The sequence below is a fragment of the Vombatus ursinus genome, unplaced genomic scaffold, assembly GCF_900497805.2.
Source record: "Vombatus ursinus unplaced genomic scaffold, bare-nosed wombat genome assembly UNPS02014809.1, whole genome shotgun sequence".
Classification (NCBI taxonomy): domain Eukaryota; kingdom Metazoa; phylum Chordata; class Mammalia; order Diprotodontia; family Vombatidae; genus Vombatus; species Vombatus ursinus.
This window is the reverse complement of record NW_020954587.1, coordinates 7,512,620-7,537,030: the sequence shown is the minus strand read 5'-3', so window position 1 is coordinate 7,537,030 and position 24,411 is coordinate 7,512,620. Positions and strand designations below refer to the sequence as shown.

The following is a 24,411-nucleotide window of genomic DNA, read 5'->3' as shown; positions in this document are numbered from 1 at the left end:
TTTGAGGGAGATTCTGAGCAAGCTGAAATATTGCCAGTATTTTCCAAGTTCAGAACATTTTCAGGAATCAGCATGCCTTGACACTGAAGGATCTCAATATTTAGAAATACTCATGCAAAGTCCTTCTTAGTGCATTAGCTCGTTATATTTGACATCCTTAGCACAACAGTCATACAGTTAGGTTTGCTTTCCAGTTGTGCTTGTTCAGATTTTAATCTCCATCACTTCCCTGGGTGTCTGTTAAGGAGATCAAATGTTACAGAATGCTGAAGAATAAAACGAGTGGGTTAACGAATGAGGTCTTCATTTACTTGACAAATTTGTAATCTTCATTTTTGCAGCGTCAGTCTATGCTTCTATGAAATTATGCGCATCTGTGTAGAAATGCTGTAGATAAAACTTCCCAGAAGTGGTTGTCAGGCTGTGGTTGTAACTGTTCATGTAAATATCTGTGCTCCTGTGGTAGTGTTGTGTTAATGCACCTTGTGTCTTATTTCAGAGAGATTCCCCCTCTACCTCCAGGCAGTCCCCAGCTAACGGTCATAGCAGCACCAACAATTCTGTTTCGGTAAGACCTCCAGTTACACACAGCAAAAGTGTGAACGTTTTGTTGGTGCTCACCTGCTCACTGTTCTAGTCATATGTGTTCAGTGGGAATATTGTCCTTCTGCTAATGTACAAGGGCCACAACTCCAACATGGTTTTCTCCTGGAAAAATGTTTCATCATTTTCTTCTCACTTAAAAAAAAAAAGACTCTGTAATGAGCTAAATTCAAAGAAATATAATTCACCCCAGTTGTAGACATTCCAAAAATGTTCCCATCCTATCCCCTGGTATTATTTTTCCGAAACCTAAGCAAAGGCTTTTTCATTTTTTCATTTTTTTTTTATTTTTTTAAGCAAGTAAAAAAAAAATGAGTACATTGCAGAGCAGACTTTTTGGGTGTTCTCATATTTTGAAGTTTTATGCTTTGAAAGATAATTCACAGTGTATAATAGTTTCCGCTATCTAAGTTTACGAATTGGTGTGTCCTCTGCTGCTGTGATACGTGCACAATTTTTGTGAACTATGAGCCTTGCCTGGATATGAAAAGCAAAAGGAGTTGGCTTCAGACTGCACTATAAGCCAAGCTATCATCACATCTTTAACACAAAGTACTTTACATTCCATGTGAACATGGGGAACAGAGATACTGTAGATTTTAGTGTTTCTTTAAGAAAAAAAAAGCTGTCATAAAATTTTGAATGGTTTTTATTAAGTACTTTAAGGTATGCAGTCATTTTAGGTAGCAACACATACCTTATATAATAGTGTTGTTGCTACCACTTACCTAGTTCTGAATACTTAGCACTTCAATAATGCAGTTTAAATGTCCTCAGATATGTCAATAGCTGTATAAAATTTACAAATAAAATATAAAATGACAATTTAGGAATAATCTCAGTTGCATGGTACTCATCTTAAAGCATTGTGAAAAAAAGAATTTTGGAAGATAATTAAAATTTTGTCAACTTTTTTTGAACTTTCAAAATAGACATAGGGTGTGCAATAATTTATGACACATCTAATATTTAATACCTTTCAGATTATAAAATCAATGTAGATATTGAATTTTCTTAAAATCCAATAGATTACCATTACTGAGTTGAAAAGGGCAATAATCTTTTCTTTTATTTCTTATTTTTTTTTTAATTTTTATCCAAAGGGGGGAGGTGGAATTTCAGTTGCAGGTGCTTTTGTGTTGAAGATGCTGAATTTTTCCTAAAAGCACATTTTCTGTCTGCTTAAACTTAACCTGCTTTCTTCAAGCTTGCTGCTAAATGGCCTGGGTTTTATTTCTTCATTAAATAGTGTTTCTGAGAAATACTTTATATTTAAAATATAAATCTGGCTTGTGTTTTACCATTTTATAACTAACAGAACACACAAATTTCCTTGTGCTCTTGAAAAGTAAAATGAAAAATTTTCACCTGGGTTGGCTTTATTCTACAGGACTTGCCATCAACTACCCAACCAAAAGGACGACAGGTGAATAGACATCCTCTGTAGACACTTTTCTGAACTTAGTTGCTAATAGCCAGTCCCTTCTTATTCTTTTCCATCCCATATCCTTTGCATATCGGTCTATAACATTTAAGCTTTAAAAGCTGGTGTCATTTCATTTTAACACACTATACATGACTAATTCTTTACATAAGTTTTTTTTTACATACGTGTATGTAACTGTGATCGTTATTGTAATTTCAACCTGACATTTGGTTTTTCTGATTAAGAATTCAGCCTTGTATATTGATTTTTGAGGTGGAAATGATACTAAATGCTTTGTTTGAAGCTAGTGGTAAATAGTGTATAAGACCGAAAACACTAAGCGGGGGAAATTGCTAAAGCATTCATTGATTGAAACCTGAAAGTTGTTTTCTTAAGTTCAAAAGGGGGTTTTAAAAGCCCTTTGGAAATAGAAAATAAAATCAAGAATGTAGACATCCCAGCTTCTGTATGAGGCCAGAGTCAGCAGGGCAAAGATTCAAAATTGTCTTCCTTAACAGTTTTACAATCATGACAAATGCCCAAAATATGCTGTTCCTGGTGCTTACCACCAGGAAAACCATTTTCCAATTGCCAACACTTAAAGGAACACAGGGTTTTAAGTATAGATATAGAGTTTGGCTATTTTTAGAGGCTGAATTTCTGAGAAGCAAACTTTTAAAATCATGAAATAGTCAGATTGGTTTTACAGTGACTAACCATTAACATTTTGGTGTCATTACCCAAGTTACAGCTTTGATGGATTTTCATTTGAGATTTAATAGTAAATAATAGAATTATACAAATGTTTCATATGAATTGAAAACTGATATTTCACCCATGGCATAATCATGTAAATATTTTATCTTAAAGACTTCATCTGCTTAATAAAATCCTCTGAAATTGACCCCTTAATAAAGTATCCTGAGACAGAAGTTTTAAAATCAGTACTTAAATCCCAGAATTTATTTTTCTAATTAATTCCTCTTCTAAGTAGTCTGTTACCTAACTTGAAGTACTTACATTTTAACATCCCTAGGGAAAAGTTGTCATTGCGCACCATCATATGCCAACCATGTAGTTATAATGGTTAGGGCAGCTAGGTGTTAACAGTGAATAAAGCACTGAGCCTGCAGTCAGGAAGACACATCTTCCTGAGTTCAAAACTAGCCTCAGACACTTACTAACTGTGTGACCCTAGGCAAGTCACTTAACCCTGTTTCCTTCAGTTCCTCAGATATCTATGAAATGAGCTGAGGAAGAAAATGGCAAACCACTCTAGTATCTTCGCCAAGATGGGGTCATGAAGAGTTGGACACAAATGAATAACAACAAAAATTCTTTATATGTTTTTCTGCTTCTAAAATGCTGCCCATGTGTGTTGTCTACTTAATTTAAAAATGTTCGCTAGATAACCCCACTCCTATGATTCCCTTAGAAGTAATACAGCACAACACCTTCTTTTTATAGATAATGAAATCCAGGCTCAAGGAAGGTAAATTACTTATCCAAGGTGATTAGTTGCAGATTCAGGATTCAAAATTAGGGTTAGCACTCCATGTTAGTCCCATTTTTCACAGTATCGTGCTACTTTCCATGGTTTCTCCTTACATTAGAAACTCAGCTCTCAAGCTGTATAGCCTAAGGGATGCTTTAGGGGCTGCATTGGAACAACAGAAAAGAGATAATTAAGAACAATCCGTCTACCCACCAAAAAAGCAAAATACCACAAGGACCCATACCTTGAATTGTATTTATGTTTAACTTTAGTATTTGGAAACACTTCCAATTCTGATGTGGTTATAGCCTACAATTCCTGCTACTATGTAGAATGAGTTGAATGTCACAGTATAAGGGTAAAGTGAATATTGCTAAGGAGTGTTATCATTTGCTTCAATATTAGTATCATTAAAATATAGTTAGGCTTAAAAATGGCAGGTTTAATGCTAAACATTAAAAATCCTTTTAAGCATTATCAAATTTTCAGTAAAAGGAAACTTTCACTAACCCTGAATGGTTAAATGTTTATAAAAATTTTCACTTTAAAGTGAAAAAAATTTATATTTTCAAGTTTTAAAACCTTTAGGTATTAAAGATAATGTAATAGGGGTAAACAGGTCCTGATCATCCATATTACAATAGTGTCACTTAATTTCTGGCTTTAGATGTTTTCTGTTCTTCATTTTCATCTGTCATTTTTGCTTTCATCTTTTAAGTTTTTTTGTTTGTTTTTTAAGTGTTATGTGGTTACTAGAAGAATATACTATGGCACCCCTTCTTACAAATTCTTATTTTGTAGATCTATGTAAGAGCACAATTTGAGTATGACCCAGCGAAGGACGACCTCATCCCCTGCAAGGAAGCTGGTATCCGATTTAGAGTTGGTGACATTATCCAGATTATTAGTAAGGATGACCACAATTGGTGGCAGGGTAAACTGGAGAACTCCAAAAACGGTACCGCAGGTCTCATTCCTTCTCCTGAACTTCAAGAATGGTATGCTTTTGTTTTCTGTTCAAAGAAAGCCATATGTTTCACTTTTGGCCCCATTTATAAATTTGATTTATCATATAACATGTTTGGTTATATGTACTTTTGCCTCGCTGGCCAAAAAAGTTTCAGATTAGGAATTTAAGGAATCTAGATCTGCAGCATCATATCAGTCCCTTACAGATGAATTAGAGAATTTATCATTTTTATGACTGTCTTAAAATTTTTTGCCCACTTATTATGGACCCTTAAATTATACACTGCTTCCCCTTCCTGTTCCCCCTCGTTAAAAACCACATATTCATTGAGTTTAGGTAATTCAAAATATTTAGGTTTAAAATATATTTTGCATTCAGGATAATCAAAATTATTTTCTTTGTGCTTATCAGTTTTCTCAAAAATGTATTTTGTATTGAAAAGTGTTAAAATTATAGACAGTGAAGAACTAGATAAACAAAGTAAATTTTTAGTTTTTATATATTCTGAACCTCTGTAGAAGGAAGGCTGACAATGTACAATGCAGTCTCCACATAGAGTCTGTTATTACCGTTGTTCTCTGTTTATGTAGTGCGTGTTACCTAGCTAACGTGTCTTTGGAAAATACTACTAGCTTTACTTGCATTTGTCCTGCTGTACTCCTTCAATAAGTTGCAAATAAAGAGATAATTTAGTGTGTCTCAGTTTCCCCATCCTAAAAAAATTTCAAACTTTTTAACACTTGCCTAGGAGGATTGTATGAGCATGGTGAAGCTGTCACAAAGAGGTCTGTCCTTGACTCTTTAGATCATCTCCAGCTGTGCTTGCTCCAAGTCTGTTCACAGGCCCGGAGAGTACTTAGTCATTTTTTGATGAGTTGGTTCATTTGACGATATTGTGGTTCTCAGATAATTAAACAACTCTTCACTTTCTCTGTAATGTGGATCTCCCCTTAGAGACTTTTCATAGTCAAATATAGTGGCATTATTAGCAGCTCCACTTGCAAGAATATGAGTGAAATCATGAACGTGGTATCTCGGAACATGGTTTCTAATTAGGTGTGTTAGTCATGTTATTACTGCTGCCCACATTCGTGAAGTTTTTTAAAAACATCATATTATAAGCGCAATATTAACTCATTCTATAGACTCCAAACATTTTTCTGCCAATCAGATCATTCACCTAAACAATGTTATAGCTGTTTTTAAGAGCCCTGATAACTATTTTCATTAATGATAATGGTTTGTAGTTGCATAAAATCTTTTTTTCCTAAAGCCTTAAACAAAACCTCTTTGGGCACCACTAACATGTCTGCTTTTGAGGTAGAATGTAAAGAATAATTAAGGAAGAACAGTTTCTGACAATGACACTAAGTAAAAAACACTTTGCCACTGGAATTTCTGTTAGAGCATAAATGTTATACATTTTGTACAATAAAACCTTTGAGGGAGTATATTATAGAGAAGATCGATGTATGGGTATTCTTATTTTCAATACAAATGGACTGTAAAAATTACTCATTATATGATGAGCATAACTGTAACCTACTGAGCAAGTATTCAGTTTCCCTATTAAGACCAAGTGACTACGGGCCATAATTGTTGTTTGTAAGTATATTCTTGTGTATGTTTTTATTTCAAAGGATCCCATTTTATAGAGGTATCTCATGTTAAGAGATAGTCAAAACTCAAACCATATAGTACTTTGGAAATGTGGAGCTATGAACAATTTCTTCTGGGATCTAAATCTGATTTTTGAAAGGACTCAAGAACTGAAAACTTGGAGTTCATGAGTCATATTCTAGTAATAACTTATACGACCCTGCATGGATGATGGCATTTTAAGGTTTGCCAAGTCCTTCAATTAAATATGTAATTCTTCAGGTTTTGCTGAAATGCAGTTGGTCCCACAAATTTAATATATGGAAAAAATATTAATGCCTACTAGAATGTCTATATGTAGGCATCAACCACGTGTTAACATGCCAAAAACTCTAAACAGAATAGTCAGTTTAGTTATCTACTTCATTCCAGATCATGTATGATTCCTCATGTTATAATACATACTTTGTGCCTTCTCTTCCAAAAGAAATTCACACTTGTTTTAATATTAGCCTAAGCTAAAAACATAATTAGGGAAATTCCATAGAATACATCTTATACCTTCCAAATTATTTTGGGATTATTTATACTGTAGGTAAGATAATTTAATTGTCTGACTAAATGATTTTTAGTTTTAATTTTATTTTACACAAAAAATAAATGCCAGCATATCATATACCCCTTAAGTAATATCTTTTTCTTTTTATTTCTGTGCCAGGAGAGTAGCTTGTATTGCCATGGAGAAGACCAAACAGGAGCAGCAAGCTAGCTGTACTTGGTTCGGAAAGAAGAAGAAGCAATACAAAGACAAATATTTAGCAAAGCACAATGCAGGTAGGAAAGAATATAGCTATCACTAAACTTGTGTCAAATGTCACTTTATCCAGATTAAATACAATTTTTCAATCCCAGCTCAGATAACTAAAATGCCTTATGTTGGATGTTAAGCCATTTTTCAGAAAATTTTGTGTGCACTTATATTTTCCAGTTATGTGGAAAAGTCACATTTATCTTCCCTGAAGAAAAATACCACTTTGTATAAGGGGGTGTCACAGCAATTAGTCACATTCTTTGTGAATATTAATGAAACTACACCACAGCCAGATAAGTGGAGTAGCCGGAATCCTTCCTTTCAGATTAGCCCACTTCCTGGAAATATCCCCTCCAATGAAGCCATTCTTTCAGAGTCCCAGCCCCCTGGGTCTTCTGTATAGATCATTCTTGTCCTTTGATTTTGGTGAAGTACTTACTGTATATGAGAGAAAGTGAGCTCCAGTGTCCAATCTCATACCCCAGAAAGTTTGGTTTCCATTTTGAAAGAGGATTGAGCCGGTGTGACTTTTTTTAAGCAGGTTGTGTAAGTTGACTTGTTTTTCAGTAGTCTTTCATTGCTTTAAGGAACACTAGAGTACTTTCCAAGCCTTCACTTCACTATAGTAGTTGTCTATTATATAGGATTATATGAAACATTCAGCTTTTTAGATTTATATATATGTCTAGATTTGCAACTAAAACAAATATGTGTTTGAATTATAATTGCACAATAATTGAATTCCCATTACAATGAAAAAGTATAGATTCACCTAAAAGAAAATGCAAAAAGGACATAAAGAATGGAATTTATTTTATTTTCAGTACTTGTGGATTAGTAACCCTTTCTCATAAGGAAATTGTTATGAGAAATTGATGTTGACATAAGATTTTTTCCCAAGGTTTCAGAAATTGTCCTACATATTAAATGTATAACAGTAAAACCTAAGTGAATCCAATAATCCTTTTCCATATAGAAAGAATACAGTGTTTCTGGCACTTAATGGAATATGGACTGTATTGTGCTCTGATGAAATATAATATGTTGTTCCCATAATACTTAGTCAGCAAGGAAAATTTTTAAGAACTCTTTAAGAGTTTACTTCTTACTCAGAAATCAACAATGGCCATTGGGAATAGCATGTGTAATAGGTACGCCTTCATAATTTAATTTGAGATTTGAAGCTTTTTTCCTTCACTTTAGCTACCCTGCACTGATTTTTATTTTCAACAATTCAATTCACCATTTGTTAAGCTGCTACTTTGTGCTAGGTATGTGAGTCTTCCTGATAATATGATTAAATGTAGTTGCTGCATACAGAGCAGACATTCCTACCTTAGATTCAATTGCTTTATATTAGCAGTATCACAAGACAGAATGAATGTAATCTGATCTCTCTTCATTTTAAATAGCTGAGTAGGGTTAGTTGGAGTCCTAAAGCATCAAAAACTTGGTTTGTTTCAGGGAAATACTTGACCCAAGCTACCAGTGATGTTGATAAATCTATTCTTGACTCTATTTTCATAGACTTTTACCAGTTCACAAGGGGCAGTTTTGAAATCAACAATTTTTTAAAGTTATATTGTAATGCTTAAAAATAATTGAAATGCAAAATTTTATCAAAATAGCATTGTGATTAATTTAGAAAGCAAGGAAGTTACTAGTTATCAGTGTCAGTTCATCCTCAGTTCATGTAGTTATATGCAAAACAAATGGAGGGTATATGGAGTGTAGTATTAAATTGCCAAGTGTTCTCAAAATTGGGCTGTAAGAAAAAAAAAAGAAATTTTTAAATATGGATTGAAAAGTCTTAACTCCACAATTTTTAAATTGTTTGAAGTGTTCTGTTGACAGTTATGAACCATCATTTTAATGAAAGACAAATAAAACAGCAGCCAGAAACTTTCCCTTCCTCCTGTGCTCCCCTTCCCCTGTTTACTAACCTCCTCCCTAGTGATCTTCTTGTGACGGAGAGTGAAGACACCTTTCCTGTCCCCTGAAAATAGGTGAAACTCCAATAGGCCCCAGGGAGGTGAGATGGTGACAGAAGAACACCGTCAAAAAAAGACCCAACATTATGTTGAGTCTTGAGATATACATGTGTGAGACTTTCTTTGCTGAGGATTTTCTTTTTATTATTTTTTAACATTCTTTTTTTAAAATTTTGAGTCTTAACTTCTCTTCTCATGAGGAACCCTTTCTCATAAGGGCATAAGAGGCCCCTCCCCCACCCATTAAAAAGGCAAGCAATACATCATTTGCATGTAAAATCATGCAAAACATAGTTCCATATTAGCCATGTTCTAGGATTTTATAAAATCATTGATCTGCTGTTAGAAGGGACCCCCGAAACCATCTAACCCCGCCCCAACCCAAATGACAGCTTTTTAAAATATAAGAGACCAACCATCATGTCCCTCTAAGTTTTCTCATCTCAAAAGAGGTGAGTTTGAGGCGTTTCATCATCTTGACACCCTCCACAAAGGGCATAACAATTTGTCTGATTCCTTCCTGAAATGTCTATCATCTAAAAATGGAGATAATAACTCTAGGTATGCTCTAACAATTGTTATCCCCTTATATCCTGTACTTATATCCATCCAGCCTAAGATTAATCCAACTTTTTGGGCAACTGTGTCAGACTGTTGTCTTATACTGAGTTTGTAATCAATTAAATCCCTAGATATGTTTTAGCATAATTCCAGATTTCAAAATTACTGTTTAAGACAGGTCTATCCTATTCTATACTTGTACATAAAGTGAATTTTTTCCTGTATGCGTAAATTTATATCTTGTCTTCATTAAATTTTTATTTCTAAATGCTGACCTAGCATTCCACTGCAGAGTATTGATTCTGCCATTCAGCATATTAGGCTTGTTCTTCCATCCTTATTAAATATGTCTTTCATTTCATCAAATTACTGATTAAAATCTTGAATAGGGCAGAACCAACTACAGAAGCCTATGGCATATCACTCAAGAACTCCTTCTAGGTTCACAATAAATAACATATTTATTCAGCAATCTATGAATCTAACAGGAATATCATGAAATCCAGGTTTCTCTCATCCACATAGATACAATTAGAAACTTTATCAAATAACTTTTTAAAATTCAGCTGCTTTCTGCCTATAATTTTCCCTTAATCTACTAATCTAACAAAAAGAAAATTCATTTCTCTCAATGTCGTAAGAGAATCCCATACTGGTTCTTGATCACTTCTCTCCTTTGTAAGTACTCAAATAAAATTTGCTCAATAATCCATTCTAGAATTTTTCAGGGGATCTATGTCAAAGTTACTGGTCTGTAGTTTTCAAAATTCAGAGGTTTTTATTTTTTTCCCCCTTATGAAAATTGTTACATTTTCTTGTCTCTGGTCTTCCAACATCCACCTTGTTTTCCATAGTTTTTCTGAGGGTACCAACAGCACCTCAGCAATCTCATCTTCATTCTTTCAGGACCCTGAGACATAGCTCATCTGGACCAGGGGATCAGAACTCATTTAAAGCAACTAGATGTCATCTTACCGTCTCCTTGTATTTCATGGGCCTTCATTTTGTCTTAGCCATGTTTTTTCTAACCTTTCCATTTAGAAATCATTCTTTCTGTGGTTTTTTGTTGGATGTTTTTGTGGGGGTTTTTTGGTGAGGCAATTGGGGGGGTTAAGTGACTTGCCCAGGGTCACACAGCTAGTATGTGTCAAGCGTCTGAGGCTGGATTTGAACTCCAGTCCTCCTGACTCGTGGGCCGGTACTCTATCCACTGTGCCACCTAGCTGCCCCACGATCATTCTTTCTGAAAGAAAAGATGAAACTAGATAGACTCAAGTAATTCTGCTTATTCTCTGTCATCTGTTAACATTGCAGCATCTGCTTCAAACAGTGAGCCTATTCTTTCTTTTAAAAAAAAATCCTCTAAAGATAGCTTTGTGTCATTCTTACTCTTTCCCACAAACCTCAGACTCGGAGGTTTATTAATTCTCCCCTTCCTGACATAAATCTCAGTGTCCTTTTTTGTCTACCTCATTGAAGAGCTTTCCGCACAACCTCATTTGTGTCTTCTGTTGAATCACCTCTTTCTTCCTTTTCAGGATCCATGTTTTGAGTGTATTGTCATAAATGTGTCTTCTAAGATTGCACTTCCGTCATGAACCATCCCTTTTAGAGTTTCTAGCTCTCAGTCAGTCAAAAAGCATTTATTAGCCATAAGCCAGAACAACAAAAAAAAAAAAAAAAGACAGTCCTTCCCCTTAAGGAGTTCAGAGACTAAGGAGGGAAACAACATGCAAATGACTATGTACACACAAGATTTAAACAGGATAAAATAGTCACTGTACCTGTCTTTTCTCTGAACTTGCTGAAATCTGCCTTCCCAAACTCAAAGGCATAGGCCTGATAATGCTTAGCCTTTCTTTCTTTCTCCATTGGAAAGTCTAAGAACATCATCACTTTCTTCCAAAGTTCCTGTCTTTTTCTTTCCCACCACATTTTTCTTGTGGCTCATAATTAAATCCCACAGATTCAGAGACCAAATTTTCATTAATTCTTTAACATTCCAAGAGGTGATGCTGTCAACAAGGTAGATCGAGAATGTATCAGATGTTCTGTTCTTAGCAGAATGAGACTTCTAGCACATATTAAACTTTGTCCTAATAAGATATCTATATAAAAAGCTGTTATTAACCTAGCAAATGTTTTGAGAATGAGTAACATCATACTCTTCAGCAGCAAAATTTAAACCTACTGAACTAACTGGCTGCCAATAAAATTTAAGCCCAAACTCCCGTGGGTTTCTGTGGTTTTTATTTTTTCCAGAAGCTTTTTGAGACATCAGCTAGTAGTTTATCCCCAGCACCACCACCACTAAATGAGATGGTTGTTAGACTAAAAGAGGATGTTTTCTTTTTCCCTGTATACAAATAATAAGAGATCTCAATCATCAGTGTCAGATTCTGAATTTATATGCATTCATAGCACTTTTGGAGCACCCAGGATTAATTTCAGAAACACATTAGTGTGTGAATCAGTGGTAGAGGCTGTCCGAGTAAACCATCTCCATCCTTGTTACTGTCTCAGTCAGTTGCAGTGGGAATTCCACACACCAAGAATTTCACTCAGTTGTACACAATACATTCCCTCTGATTTTAATATGCAAGGCCTTCTTAAATTGCAAGCTTTACATATAATATTTGAGGATATTTTTAACTTTTTCCTCCTGAAATAAGAATGAACATTGAAATCGTTTTCTTATGGAAAAGAGTCAGTTGGGAAATGATTAAATATTTAAAAGAAGTGGCTAGGTTTTTAGTAACATGCCAGGCATTAGTAATGTTATGAGCAAACTGTATTGGACAGTATTTCTGAAGCCTTGGAAGTGAATTTGATTATTATTAGATGTTCAAAGCAAATGTACTTTCTCCAGTACCAAAAAGATTACAAACCTCATTTACTATGAAAAGGCAGTGACCATCTGCTAAGACGCTCTGTGCTTAGAACTCCCAATAAGTCAGTTTCAGATCAGGCTTTTAATGTGAACTTAAAAAAGGAGATTTTCTTCACTGATTCAGTTGTTTTCAAGAATATTAGAAGCTTGTAAGTGATATTTTAATGTTTCAATTTCAACCCTTCTCACTTCTTCCTTCTCAGAAAAATTGTAACACCTTTCAAAATACCTTTTTCTGAAGTGCTTAATTGTGCTTGCTACCATAACACGTTAGAAATACCGACTGCTGTATACCAGGGTATTGCCAGACTTTTACTGAAATGCATTTATCATTTCTTAATGTGATTTATTTGCCTTGTGTTTAGAATATTGCATGGTAAAGTTTATTTTGTGCATATTATATTTTTTATTTTACTAATATAATATAAGCCATATCTCAATGACCCCTGTACATTTTTCATGCTGTCTTACTCCCAATGGCCTCTGTGCATGTAAGTAACCCGTCAAGTGACTATGCCTCTTTATTTGCTTCTTACTATTTCCTTTAAATAACTCCTTTCTTTACCAGCTAGCAGCACAGAAACTTTAAAAGTTCTGTCCTTAAATGCTCTCCTTGTATTCCTTGTATCTCTTATGTACTTAAAAGTCCTTTTTCATTTGTTTTGAAACCCTATAACCATGTGGTAATCTCATTTAGACCAGAGCAAAACCTTCTCTTGCTGCTAGTGTATAGTTAGGGCACAAATATATACCATACCTGTTTATTTGTTGGTATCTAACACATTTGTGCATATGTGTGTATGTGTATTTGTGTGGTTTTAAATGGGCTTTTGAATAGAGGATAGAATTAGAGTAAACCTAAAGTAAAAGGATTGGTTTAACCCATTCAGAAAACCTGGCTTATATATTAGGCTTAATTAAATAGTTTTAAATATTTCACACTTGATACCTTAGAGCTTGAGAGTTGGCAGAAACCTTAAAGATTGTCTTGTTCACCCCATTAATTTCCAAAGAAGTGAAGTGAATTAACCAGTACTGTACATAGAGTAGATTGTCCCAGATGCTGAATTTAGAATCAAGGTGTCCTGATTTCTGATCCTCCCCCTCAACTTCTCAGCCTTCACAGCCAACTCTTCTGTCTGTCAATTTATTTCTTTCACAGTCCTGCCTTTTCTTGGTTGAAAACTACTTAGAGCCCCCAGGCCCCAAAATAGCACTTTAAGCCCTCTGACTTACTTTTGTAACTCTTCATGCTCCTCCCACCCTTAGAATATTGCTAGACAGCTTCGTAACAGAGAATACCTCCTTTGTTTTCAAGACAGCATCATAAACACATGAAACTTTCTAGCTTTTGAGTCGTTTTAAAACACAAGATTTCAGAGACTCCCCACCTTCCTAGTACGGTGTTATTAGAAGAAAATTCATTAACACTGGTTACCATGAACTAACACCCTTAGAACATCAGAGGTTTTTATTTTTCCCTGTTTTCAAACATCATGGATACCAAGTTTGAGGTTCCCACTAAATTGCATCATAGCCTTTGACAATTTGCATTTCCAAAGTGTTTTGCTCTGATGAGGAGGATGCCCAGTTATTAGAGGTAAACCTAAAATTAGAATTGTAATCCAGGTCTGCATTTGGCAATGTGATTTTTACTAAATAGAAACTTTTCTATATAATCAGCTCTATTATCCTTAGTTCCTTTCTTACTCCTTGGAATTTTGTTAAAATAATAGTAGCAGGGGCAGCTAGGTGGCGCAGTGGATAGAGCACTGGCCCTGAAGTCAGGAGGACCTGAGTTCAAATGCGGCCTCAGACCCAACACTTGACACGTACTAGCTGTGTGACCTTGAGCAAGTCACTTAACCCCAGTTGCCTCACTAAAAAAAATAAATAAAAATAATAATAGCAATTCAAAAATTAAGTGTTTATGCAAAATTCAGATTATATCAAAGGAAAATATTTTTTGAAAAAAGAAAAATTTAACCTCACTCCTTGGTACATTTTGTGAACTATCAAGAATGCAGAAGATATTATAGACAACATAGACCCTAATGAAATCTGAAATTTTCATCAGAATTTTCCAATGGATGTGGGAGTTAGAATTATTTTAACTTTAACTATAGTGGTTATCCCCTTTTACAATACTTCAAATGATGGTTTAAAATTGGTTTCACAACAGAAAAAAAGGGTTCAAAAAGATTTCTTTAGAAGAAGTGTTTCTTTTCAAAATGTACTGATGACAGAACTCCTAGTGTACAAAACTTGCCCGGCTCAAGTTGTTTTGGCCTTCAGTCTGTTTCCGCATGAGTGAATTTAATTCAATTTAAAGTGCTTATTGCATTGAAATAGTTGCCACCATCTTTTCATATGAACATATAAAGATTAAATTGTGGTATCCAGGAGAAGCATCTTACTCCTTTCATATTTGAGGTCCTTCATGAGGTCCTACCATTCAGAAGTTTAGGTAGACCATTATAAAAAAAATTTAAAACGATATTTTATATCTATAAATTGTAGTTGTGAAATGCACGTGTTAAAGGTTTGGAACTTAATACTAGCACAGTGTCTCTCTTAAATTTAAGAGTAAACCCTGCATGCTATCATCTTGATAGTTTTAAAACAGTATGTTGAAGATTGATTCTCCATTCATTTCTCATCGTGCTCTAGAAAGAATATTTTCTAAAGGAAGCATTTAACTATTTTTAGTTAACATTAGATGTGCTAATATTGTATTCATGTTGGTTACTATCTGTAGATTTTTTTTCTTTATAAAGTACTGCTAATTTTCTACCATTGCAAAGTCTGAACAGCATGTAGTTTTGGATAAATTTGTGTCATTTGATGAGTATTGCATGGAGAAACATGCAAGACTTTCAAAGAAACAGATTTCTGTGCATGTATTTAACATATCTTTAGATATCAGTGATTTTAAGGTACATTTTCATAGAACTAAAAATGAATATTTTCCCTGTAAGACTTAAATGGCTATTTTCTTAAATTCTGAGTACCTCATGTAAATATATGTAAAATACATATTTTAGATATATCTGAATATAATTTCTCTCTATTTTTTTAGATAATTGCTATCATTACCATAATGTTGATAGTAAAATAGCAGTGTTTGTATATAAAACTTACATGAATTCTTCTAACTCAGTAACATTTTTCACAAATTTTTGCCTTTTAGTGTTTGATCAATTAGATCTCGTTACATATGAAGAAGTAGTAAAACTGCCAGCATTTAAAAGGAAAACATTAGTCTTACTAGGTAAGTTTGACTTAACTGACCTACTAGTTTTAATGATCGAAACTTTCTTGATTTTTTTTGAGTTTATAAATGCCAATATCCTTTTTTGTTTTATGAAATAGGTGCACATGGTGTTGGAAGAAGACACATAAAAAACACACTCATTACAAAACACCCAGACAGATTTGCATACCCTATTCCACGTAAGTGATTCTCTGTCACCTCTAGAGTTCTGTACAAACTCTTTTCTATCCTTTTAAAAACCACATCTGACCCCTTTTGGTTGTTTTTCAAGACTGAATCTGAAAGATGTGTATTCAAATTGTTTGTATGTGTTTTATTAAAAATTTGTAATTTGATAGTTTAGAGTACTTAGATGGCAATAATGGCTTTATTTGTTGGTGAAGTACAAAAGGTGGAACTTTTACATTAGGAGAAACATTAGATACAAACAACTCATTTACCGTACTCCCATAAATAGGGTCCTAGGGTCACTTAACCCCAATTGCCTTATCAAAAAAAAAAAAAAATTAGAGTCCTAGGAAGTCTTCCAAAAGCAGTATCAGAGCCACGTCCTATCACAGAGACATACACTGTGCTTTCTGTTTCTGCTGTAAACCAGGTAAGTCCCTTTTTATATAAATCATACAGAAACAGTGGTTGACCCTGGGCAAGTCACTTAACCCCCATTGCCCAACCAAAAATCAAAACAAAAAAAAAGAAAGAAAGAAAAATCATGGAGAGGTGCCACAGGACTGGAGTGGGGCAAATATTCACTGGGGAATGGGGTCACAACATCAATTGTGACCACTGCAGTTTCCTAATCCCCTACAAACTCACTTTTTGAAAGTCCATATTCTACTTCCCACTTCTAGTGATACCTAAATAGCGTGGCATACTTGGCCTTTATTTGTTTTGTAACAGATAAGAGGCTCTTCCGGAAGAGGAGAGAGTAGACCCCCTGAGGAAGAAGCAATTTGTTTTCCTCCAAAGAAAGAAGAAAGTGTGTACCCATAAGGGTTAAGTGAGAGATCACCCAGTAAAAGTTAGAGAAAGAAAAAGATGAGTAGTGATGACTGAATGACAGCCTCCTGCAGGATAATTAGTAACAGGAGGGAAGTTTGCAGTCTTCCCGAGGCGTAGATCTAGGACATGACAAAGAATCTTCCAGCATTTACCAAACCACATGAAGATGACCTTCTTCTGGTAATTTATGTGTCTGTAAATGGTATTGCCAGAAGGAATCTAGAAAGTACTGCTGAAGATTACAAACTCTTGGGCAAAACTGATTACTTAGAAGCTTCAGAAGAAAGAAGCATATTGGGGAAGTGAAGAACTGGTTAAAAAGATGGTGTCTGGGGGCAGCTAGGTGGCACAGTGGATAGAGCACCAGCCCTGAAGTCAGGAGGACCTGAGTTCAAATTCGGCCTCAGACCAAACACTTGACACTAGCTGTGTGACCCTGGGCAAGTCACTTAACCCCAATTGCCTAAAAATAAAAAAGTAAATAAAAACAATTAAAAAGATGGTGTCTGAAAATCAGATTTGGATTCTGGACAGACCATGGCTTAAGCACATATGAATGACGCTCCAGGCGTACCTAACAGGGGAGGAGTACCTAACAAATTAGCCAAAGTTAAGCAAATGGATTCAAAGTGCTTTAAACTGAAAAGGAAAGGGGAGAAAGGGAAATAAAGAATAGTTACAATATGGAAAAGATTAGTATGTCCAGAAATTCACAAGAAACAAAATCTGAGGATGAAGACTACAATAAAACCCACAGCCTATAACTGTAACTAGCATTTATATTGTGGTTTAAGGTTTGCAAAGCACTTTACATATTATCTCTTTGATCCTCACAACAACTGGGTAAGTGCTGTTGTCATCCCCATTCTACATATGAGAAAAATGAAGCTGACAAGTTAAGAGACTTGCCTAGGGTCACACAACTACTTAGTGACCAAGGAAGGATATGAACACAGGTCTTCCTGATGCCAAGTCCAGCACTATCTACTCTACCATCTCCCTGCCTCAGATGTCTACAAAAATGTGTAAAATGTCAGTAGTATGCAAGGTGAACTACTTGGTAGAATGAAACCCTTGCTTGGGATATGACTCTAAAGGAGTTGACCTTATTCAAAATAAACAGGATGTTAAAAGAATAGAATATTATTTGTGTTATTTTATAGTAAGATATACTCACGTGAAGGAACTCCAGGACTCAGCATTGGGAAGCTTAGGGGAAAGCATTTGGATGAAGATCAGTAAAGGCCGAAAAAGAAGCAACATTGTCATGGTCTGCTACGGACCATCTGGACAAGAAAGAGGAGATAATAAGAAAGTGTACCTGCCTTTCTTGATGAGTTAAATCTATTAAGCTCATGTGAACTAGGATACTGAAAGACGTGGCAGTTCTGATTATCAAGCTACCATAGCAGTCTTTGAAAAATCATGGAGAGGAGCAGCTAGGTGGCGTAGTAGATAGAGCACTGGCCCTGGATTCAGGAGGGCCTGAGTTCAAATCCGGCCTCAGACACATAACACTTACTAGCTCTGTGACCCTGGGCAAGTCACTTAACCCCCATTGCCCAACCAAAAATCAAAACAAAAAAAAAAAAAAAAGGAAGAAAAATCACGGAGAGGTGCCACAGGACTGGAGTGGGGCAAATATTCACTGGGGAAAAAAGGAAAAGAGTAGAGACTACAAATTATCACCTTGTAAGCTTGATATTTTATTCCCTGCAAAATTCTAGAGTATATTATAAAGAAGTGGTTAGTGACTATCTAAGCTTTTTTGAGAATAGGTAATAGGTCACATGACCAAGAGGGAAGCCTAGACGTTTCCTCAGATCCCCACAATCTGTCAAACTTCTCTGAAACAGAAATTATGTGCCAAAAATGAAGCAAATTCAGCTGACTCTATGATTTGGGATACCAGGCATCCAAAACAAAGTTGAAACTCCATGAAATAAAACTGAACTATTGCTCACTCAGCTCATTCTCCCACCTTCCTTCACATTGCCAACAGCAAAACCATACTGGCCACCTAAGCCATGGGCTTGCAAAAAAACACGACCCTACACCCAGAATGCCCCTTGCTCCCTTTCAGTACCATGAAGATCCAAGCTTCACGCTGCAGAAATTTGCTGAGGCTTCAATAACCAGCACGGTGGTAGCATTCTGTGCTGCAAAAAATCTCTGCAGGTGAGCAGAGGGACAAGACGTGTCTTGGCTTTAAGTAGAGCTCAACCCCATACCCTTCGTTCCCAAGAGCCTCAAAGATCCAAACTCCAGTAGCCCAAGCTACAATAGTACCAGCAAGGCAGCACTCTACCAGAGCCAGGGACCTGAAGAACAAAGAAAAAAAAGCCAGGATACCATATATAGGGGACTGTGCGAACCTCTACCAAGCCTGAGGGAGAAAGCCCAGAATCCATCTGGGCCTGTTCTGTCCCCGCAAAAGACATTTGGGGCAGAAACCTAAGCTGGTGAATTGCCCAGTGAAGATATCTTAGGAGAAAGACCTTGAGCATAAGCAGTTAAACCAAAAGGGAAAATATTAATAGCAGAATGAAATATGGCCTCCAGATCTAGTAAATGAGTTTGGGTATCTGTGAATAAGTAGTCTCAAACAACAGAAAACTGTGGATTTTGAGGAGAACATGGAACCAACCGCAGCACACGTTCTTGAGTGCTTTAAAAGAGAACTGAGGATTTTGAAAACAGAGGTTATGGCCTATGCAGCAGAAATAATTAGCAGAATAAAAGAACTTGAATCTGTGATGGCAAGTCTAACCAAAGAAATAAGAGAGGATATCTGATTAGGGATTCAGATGCATAGAAGTGAAAGACAATCTAGAAGAAGAGAAGCTAAAAGCAGTAACATTAAAAGAAAACATGTTCTCTATACAAGCATAACAAATTCCTTTCAAATTAAGGGTGCAAGAGACAACCTAAGGATTTTAAGTCTCCCAGAAAAACAAGACATATCAAAAAGCCTGAACAATATAATGCAAGAAAACTACCCAGAACTTCTGAATACGGAAAACAAAGTGCCAAAAGAGTCTATGGATCACAATTCCTTCCATTTAAAAAGAAAGTATTAAAAGCTATTTATCTATGAAAGTGAAGACCAACGCAATCTCAGAAAAGGAAAATGAACAAACCATAAAGAAATAACCCAAAGAAAATTTTCCTAGGACAAAATAAATTTACAAATTATATCAAACATTAAAAGAACAATTGGTTCTAATAAATCGTTTGCAAAAATAGAGAACAAAGTAATCCTGAGAGAAAAAGGAAATTAGAGACGAATATCTCTAATTTAAAATGTCAAATAGACTGATAGCAAAGAGACTACAATAACATGTTGAAGAGATTGACCACTATGCCCCATTTGGATTTGTACCAGGAGTTCATCGTTGGTCCTGTATTAGGAAAGATATATGCTCCCAAAAGTATTGACTACTTTAAGAGGAGATCCAACCCAGAGTGGATGATCAGATTCTCCAGATGCCGCTATTTTGAATGACATTATGTTGACTTCATCAAACCCCAAGATACTGCAAAGTCTCCTGGAAGAGGTCTGTAATCACTCAAAGGATTTGAGTGGGAAAACCAAGCAGATAAGGAATGTCTGTTACCCAGATTTCAATATGCGTCTGAATGGACACTATTATAAAACTGTCTAAAACTTTATATATCTGGGACAAACTGTACATCTGGACAATGAGCTGGCTGCAGAGTTGAAAAAAAAGAGTAGGCTAGAATGCTTTCAGGAATTTGAAAAAATCTTTTTACTGACCCCAACTTTCCCATAACAGCAAAGAGCCATTTTTTTTTTCCAATATGAACATCATTGCTATATGACAGTAATACCTGGAGTTCCACTGTTCTGAAGAACTTAGAGATCTTTAAGTATCATACCTACAATGATGGAAAACTGCATAGTGCATGTAAATAGACATTAACATATAACAAACAAGGAACTCTGAAAAGGATCAGGAGTAAAAGATGTCATCAAAGCATTGTATAACAGAAAAGGAAGATAAGCTGTTCATGTGGTGAGAGGGAGGGATGACAGGTAGACAGAGTGCTCCACTGGTACTCTCCAGGATTTGGAAAAAAGTGAGGAAGGCTTGGAGAACATTGGTTGGCACCTCATGTGGTAAACTTTTGGAGAGAAATGGACAGGGATAGACCAGAACAGATAGGTTGCAATCTGCATTACTGGGAGAACTCCCAAAGAGATAAAACCACTGATCCATTTGTGTACTGAGAAAATTGTGAAGTTTTGGGGGGGGCGGAGGGGCAGAGGGGGAATCAGTGCAGTTTAGGGTAACAGCTAATTAGGGGAAAGTCTGATTAAGGTCAGATATCCAAGATACATGGGGCAGCTAGATGGCACAATGGATAGGGTGCTGAGCCTGGAGTCAGGCAGACCTGGGTTCAAATCCAGCCTCAGACAGTTACTGGCTATGTGACTCAGGCAAATCATTTAACCCTATTTGCCTCAGTTTCCTCATCTGTACAGTGAGCTAGAGAAGGAAATGGCAAACCACTCCAGTATCTTTGCCAAGAAAACCCCAAATTAAATCACAAAGAGTCAGACACAACTGAACAACAACAAAACAACAACAAAATTCAAGATGTATAGGAATTTGATTCAGCTACATTAGAAGACGAGCCACTCCCAGTACATAAATGGTCAAGGGATAGGAACAGGCAGTTCTCAAAAGAAAAGACCGATTGACAATAATATGAAAAAAGAAGATGGTGAAATCACTCATAATAAAAGAAATGTGAATTAAAACTCTGAGGCTCCACCTCACACATGTCAGATTGGCAAAGATGGCCCAAAAAAAGGAAAATTACAGTTTCTGGAAGGACTGTGGGAGTACAGGCACTGCTGGGAGAGTGGCAATTTGATCTATTTGTTTTGTAAAGCAATTTGGTATTATAACTAAAAAGTTGCCCAAGCAATATATCATTGTTGTTTAGTAATTATCACTTGTGTCCAACTCTTCTTGACCCCTTTTAGGGTTTTCTTGGCAAAGTTACAGGACTGGTTTGTTATTTCCTTCTCCAGTTCATTTTACTGGTGCGGAAACCAAGGCAAACAGGGTTGTGACTTGCTGAGGGTCACAGAGCTAGTAAGTGTCTCAGGGCAGATTTGAACTCAGGTCTTCCTGACCCCAGGCCCACCACTCTATCCACTAGCTAGCTGCCCCAAGCAATATTATTACTATGCATATATCTCAGAAAGATCAAAGAGGGAAAGGACCCATATGAACAAAATTAATTTATAGCAGCATTTTTTTGTTGTAACATAAAACTACAAACAAAGTGGGTGCCCATCATTTGGGTAGTGCCTGAACAAATATTGGTATCTGGATATAATATAATGTAATGACAGTGTAAATAATGATTAAAGGGGTGGATTCAGAGAAACCTGAAAGGAAATAAAAGGAAAACAACTCTGAAAGACTTAGGAACTATGATTGTTGTAATGATGAATCATGACAAAGGAAGGAAGAAGAAAGGGAGGAAGGAAGACGTGTTCAGTGCTTACTGTTTCCTTACTGTGGAGGGAGCACAGTGTTTAAGGCTGGGACACAACTATGAGCACACTGGACAGCCCTTGCCCACAATAGGGGCAAGACCACATATAAAGGGTGGCTTCTCTGAAAAGTCCAGGGAGTGATAACAGTAAAAACTGATGATGAATCACGCCGCCCACCTCTTGACTGAGGGGTGCTGGGAGTAGAGGTGTAGAGTGAAATCATGCATTTTCAAATCTGGATAATATGTGCATTTGCTTTCATTAACTAGATTTATTTGTTCTAAGGGAAGACTTTTGTTTGGGGGAGAGTAGAGGTGGGTGGACAGTTTTATCCATGAGATTAGGTCAGTACTGCTAGTAATACCAACAAAAAGAGGAACAAAAGACAAAAGAGCTTCAACAAAACATTTTTTTCAAAATCACAAAAGCAGAAAATCATTAACAAAAAGGTAGCTAGGTTCATCATGTTAAATTTAATATGTCCTTTAAGTGAAATGAACTTAAACAAATAGAGTTTCACAGTGTGCTATACAATTCTCTTTTTCTTTTCTTTGTATATAGAAATGCTTATTTTTATTGATGTTTGTCAGATTCATGATAAAAAAAAAAAAGACTTTTTTTTTCCTTATGTAAGGGTAACACTTTTTCGAAGAGACTTGTAGAGTCCAAGACTAGGGAAATTGCCCTATTCCATTGCCCTGGCCTAGTCACACCACATGTGGAGTGCTGTGTTCACTTCCCTGAAAAGCAATTTGACATAGAAGATAGAGTCAGGAAGATCTGAATTCAGATCCTGCCTCAAAGTCTTTAGCCGTTTTTCGGGATGATAAAGTGACTTAAAATCATGTCATATGAAGATTAATTGAAGGAACTGGAGTTTTTAGCCTAGAGAAGAGAAGCCTTGGAGAGGGACTTGTTGATTTTCTTCAGGTAAAGGGGGTTACATGTGGAGAGAGAGATTGGGCCTAGTCTGCTTTACCAGGGATGGGGGTCGGAAGCTGCAAAGAAACACATTTAAACTTGAAAGAAACAACTTCCTAACAGAAGGGATTGGCGGGGGGGGGGGGGGGCAGAAGGCTGCTTCAGCAGGCCCTCCCAGCTTCTGAGAAGTCCCTTCTACCTCTAAATCCTATTATTTTATTCTGCATAGCTTATCAGGTGGGTTTGGGTTTTTTTGGGGTTTTTTTTGGTTTTGTTTTATTTTGGTTTTTGCCTTTTGAAACAACTACATATCACTTGAGGATAGAGACAGTTTCATTTTTGCCTTTGTGTCCCTAGCCCCTGGCTAGCAGAGTTGGTAGGCAAGTGCCTAGGAAATGTCCACTGAGTTGAAATGAATTGAATCTGACTTTGGTGATACTTTTTTTTTTGCATAAGTGTTTTATTTTTAAGCCTCTACAACAGCACCTTAGCAAACTAGATAGCTAGTTTGCTTTAAAACTCCCTCGAGACTATTAGCAGCTAGGTGGCACAGTGGATAAAGTGCTAGGCCTGAAGTTAAGAAGACCTGAGTTCAGATTCTACCTCAGATACTTACTACTGGTGTGTGACCATGGGCAAGTCACTTCACCTCTATTTGCCTCAGTTTCCTCATCTATAAAATGGGGATAATAATTGCACTTACTTCCCTGGGTTGTTGAGAGGACTAAATGAGATAATAAATGTAAGGTGCTTAACGTAGTGCCTGGTTCATTGTAATGCACTGTGTAAATGTTAGCTGCTATTGTCATTATTATCTATTATTATTATCATCATCATCATCATCATCATCATCATCTCACTGTGTCATCTTGGACATATAAGTCTTTTCTCCTCTGTGGGCCCCAGTTTCCTCATCTGTAAAATGCAAGGGTTGGCCTAGAATAATTCTAGATGATTTCTAAGTCCCCTTCCAGGTCTTAAGTTTCTATGATTCTGTCAATTGACTTCTGTTCCATATAAATATATGTATATATATTATATATGTGTGTGTATATCTATATCTATATATAGATATATATTCCCTATGAAATACACCTAAATGAACCTGTGCATGTCTTATTAAATGGCCACAGAAAAATGGTAATCAATATAGTATGGTCTTCCTCTTTCCTAGGAGTTTGTACTATGTGATGGAAGTTAATGTTGAATTTTGGAAAATCCTATAGACTTCCAAGCACAGAAATCTCCTTCCTTTACCAGGTCTTAGCCATTAGCCAGCTTCCATATTAAAGTCCCTACCTTTCACCTACTTAAGGCCCAGTACTTTAAGGC

General features: G+C 36.1%; 1 protein-coding gene across 11 annotated transcripts in view; it reads left to right on the top strand.

Moving 5' to 3' along the window:
- CASK (calcium/calmodulin dependent serine protein kinase) overlaps positions 1-24,411 on the top strand; it is a 395,225-nt gene that overhangs the window by 356,046 nt on the left and 14,768 nt on the right. For 4 of the 11 annotated variants that reach the window (XM_027875615.1, XM_027875613.1, XM_027875610.1 and 1 more), the window contains 6 exons: positions 500-568; positions 1,994-2,029; positions 4,326-4,522; positions 6,812-6,927; positions 15,537-15,617; positions 15,719-15,799. In XM_027875615.1, the coding sequence (XP_027731416.1) occupies positions 500-568; positions 1,994-2,029; positions 4,326-4,522; positions 6,812-6,927; positions 15,537-15,617; positions 15,719-15,799 (580 nt within the window). The remainder of the gene's footprint in view (positions 1-499; positions 569-1,993; positions 2,030-4,325; positions 4,523-6,811; positions 6,928-15,536; positions 15,618-15,718; positions 15,800-24,411) is intronic. The other 7 variants (XM_027875618.1, XM_027875616.1, XM_027875614.1 and 4 more) reach the window with 3 other exon arrangements.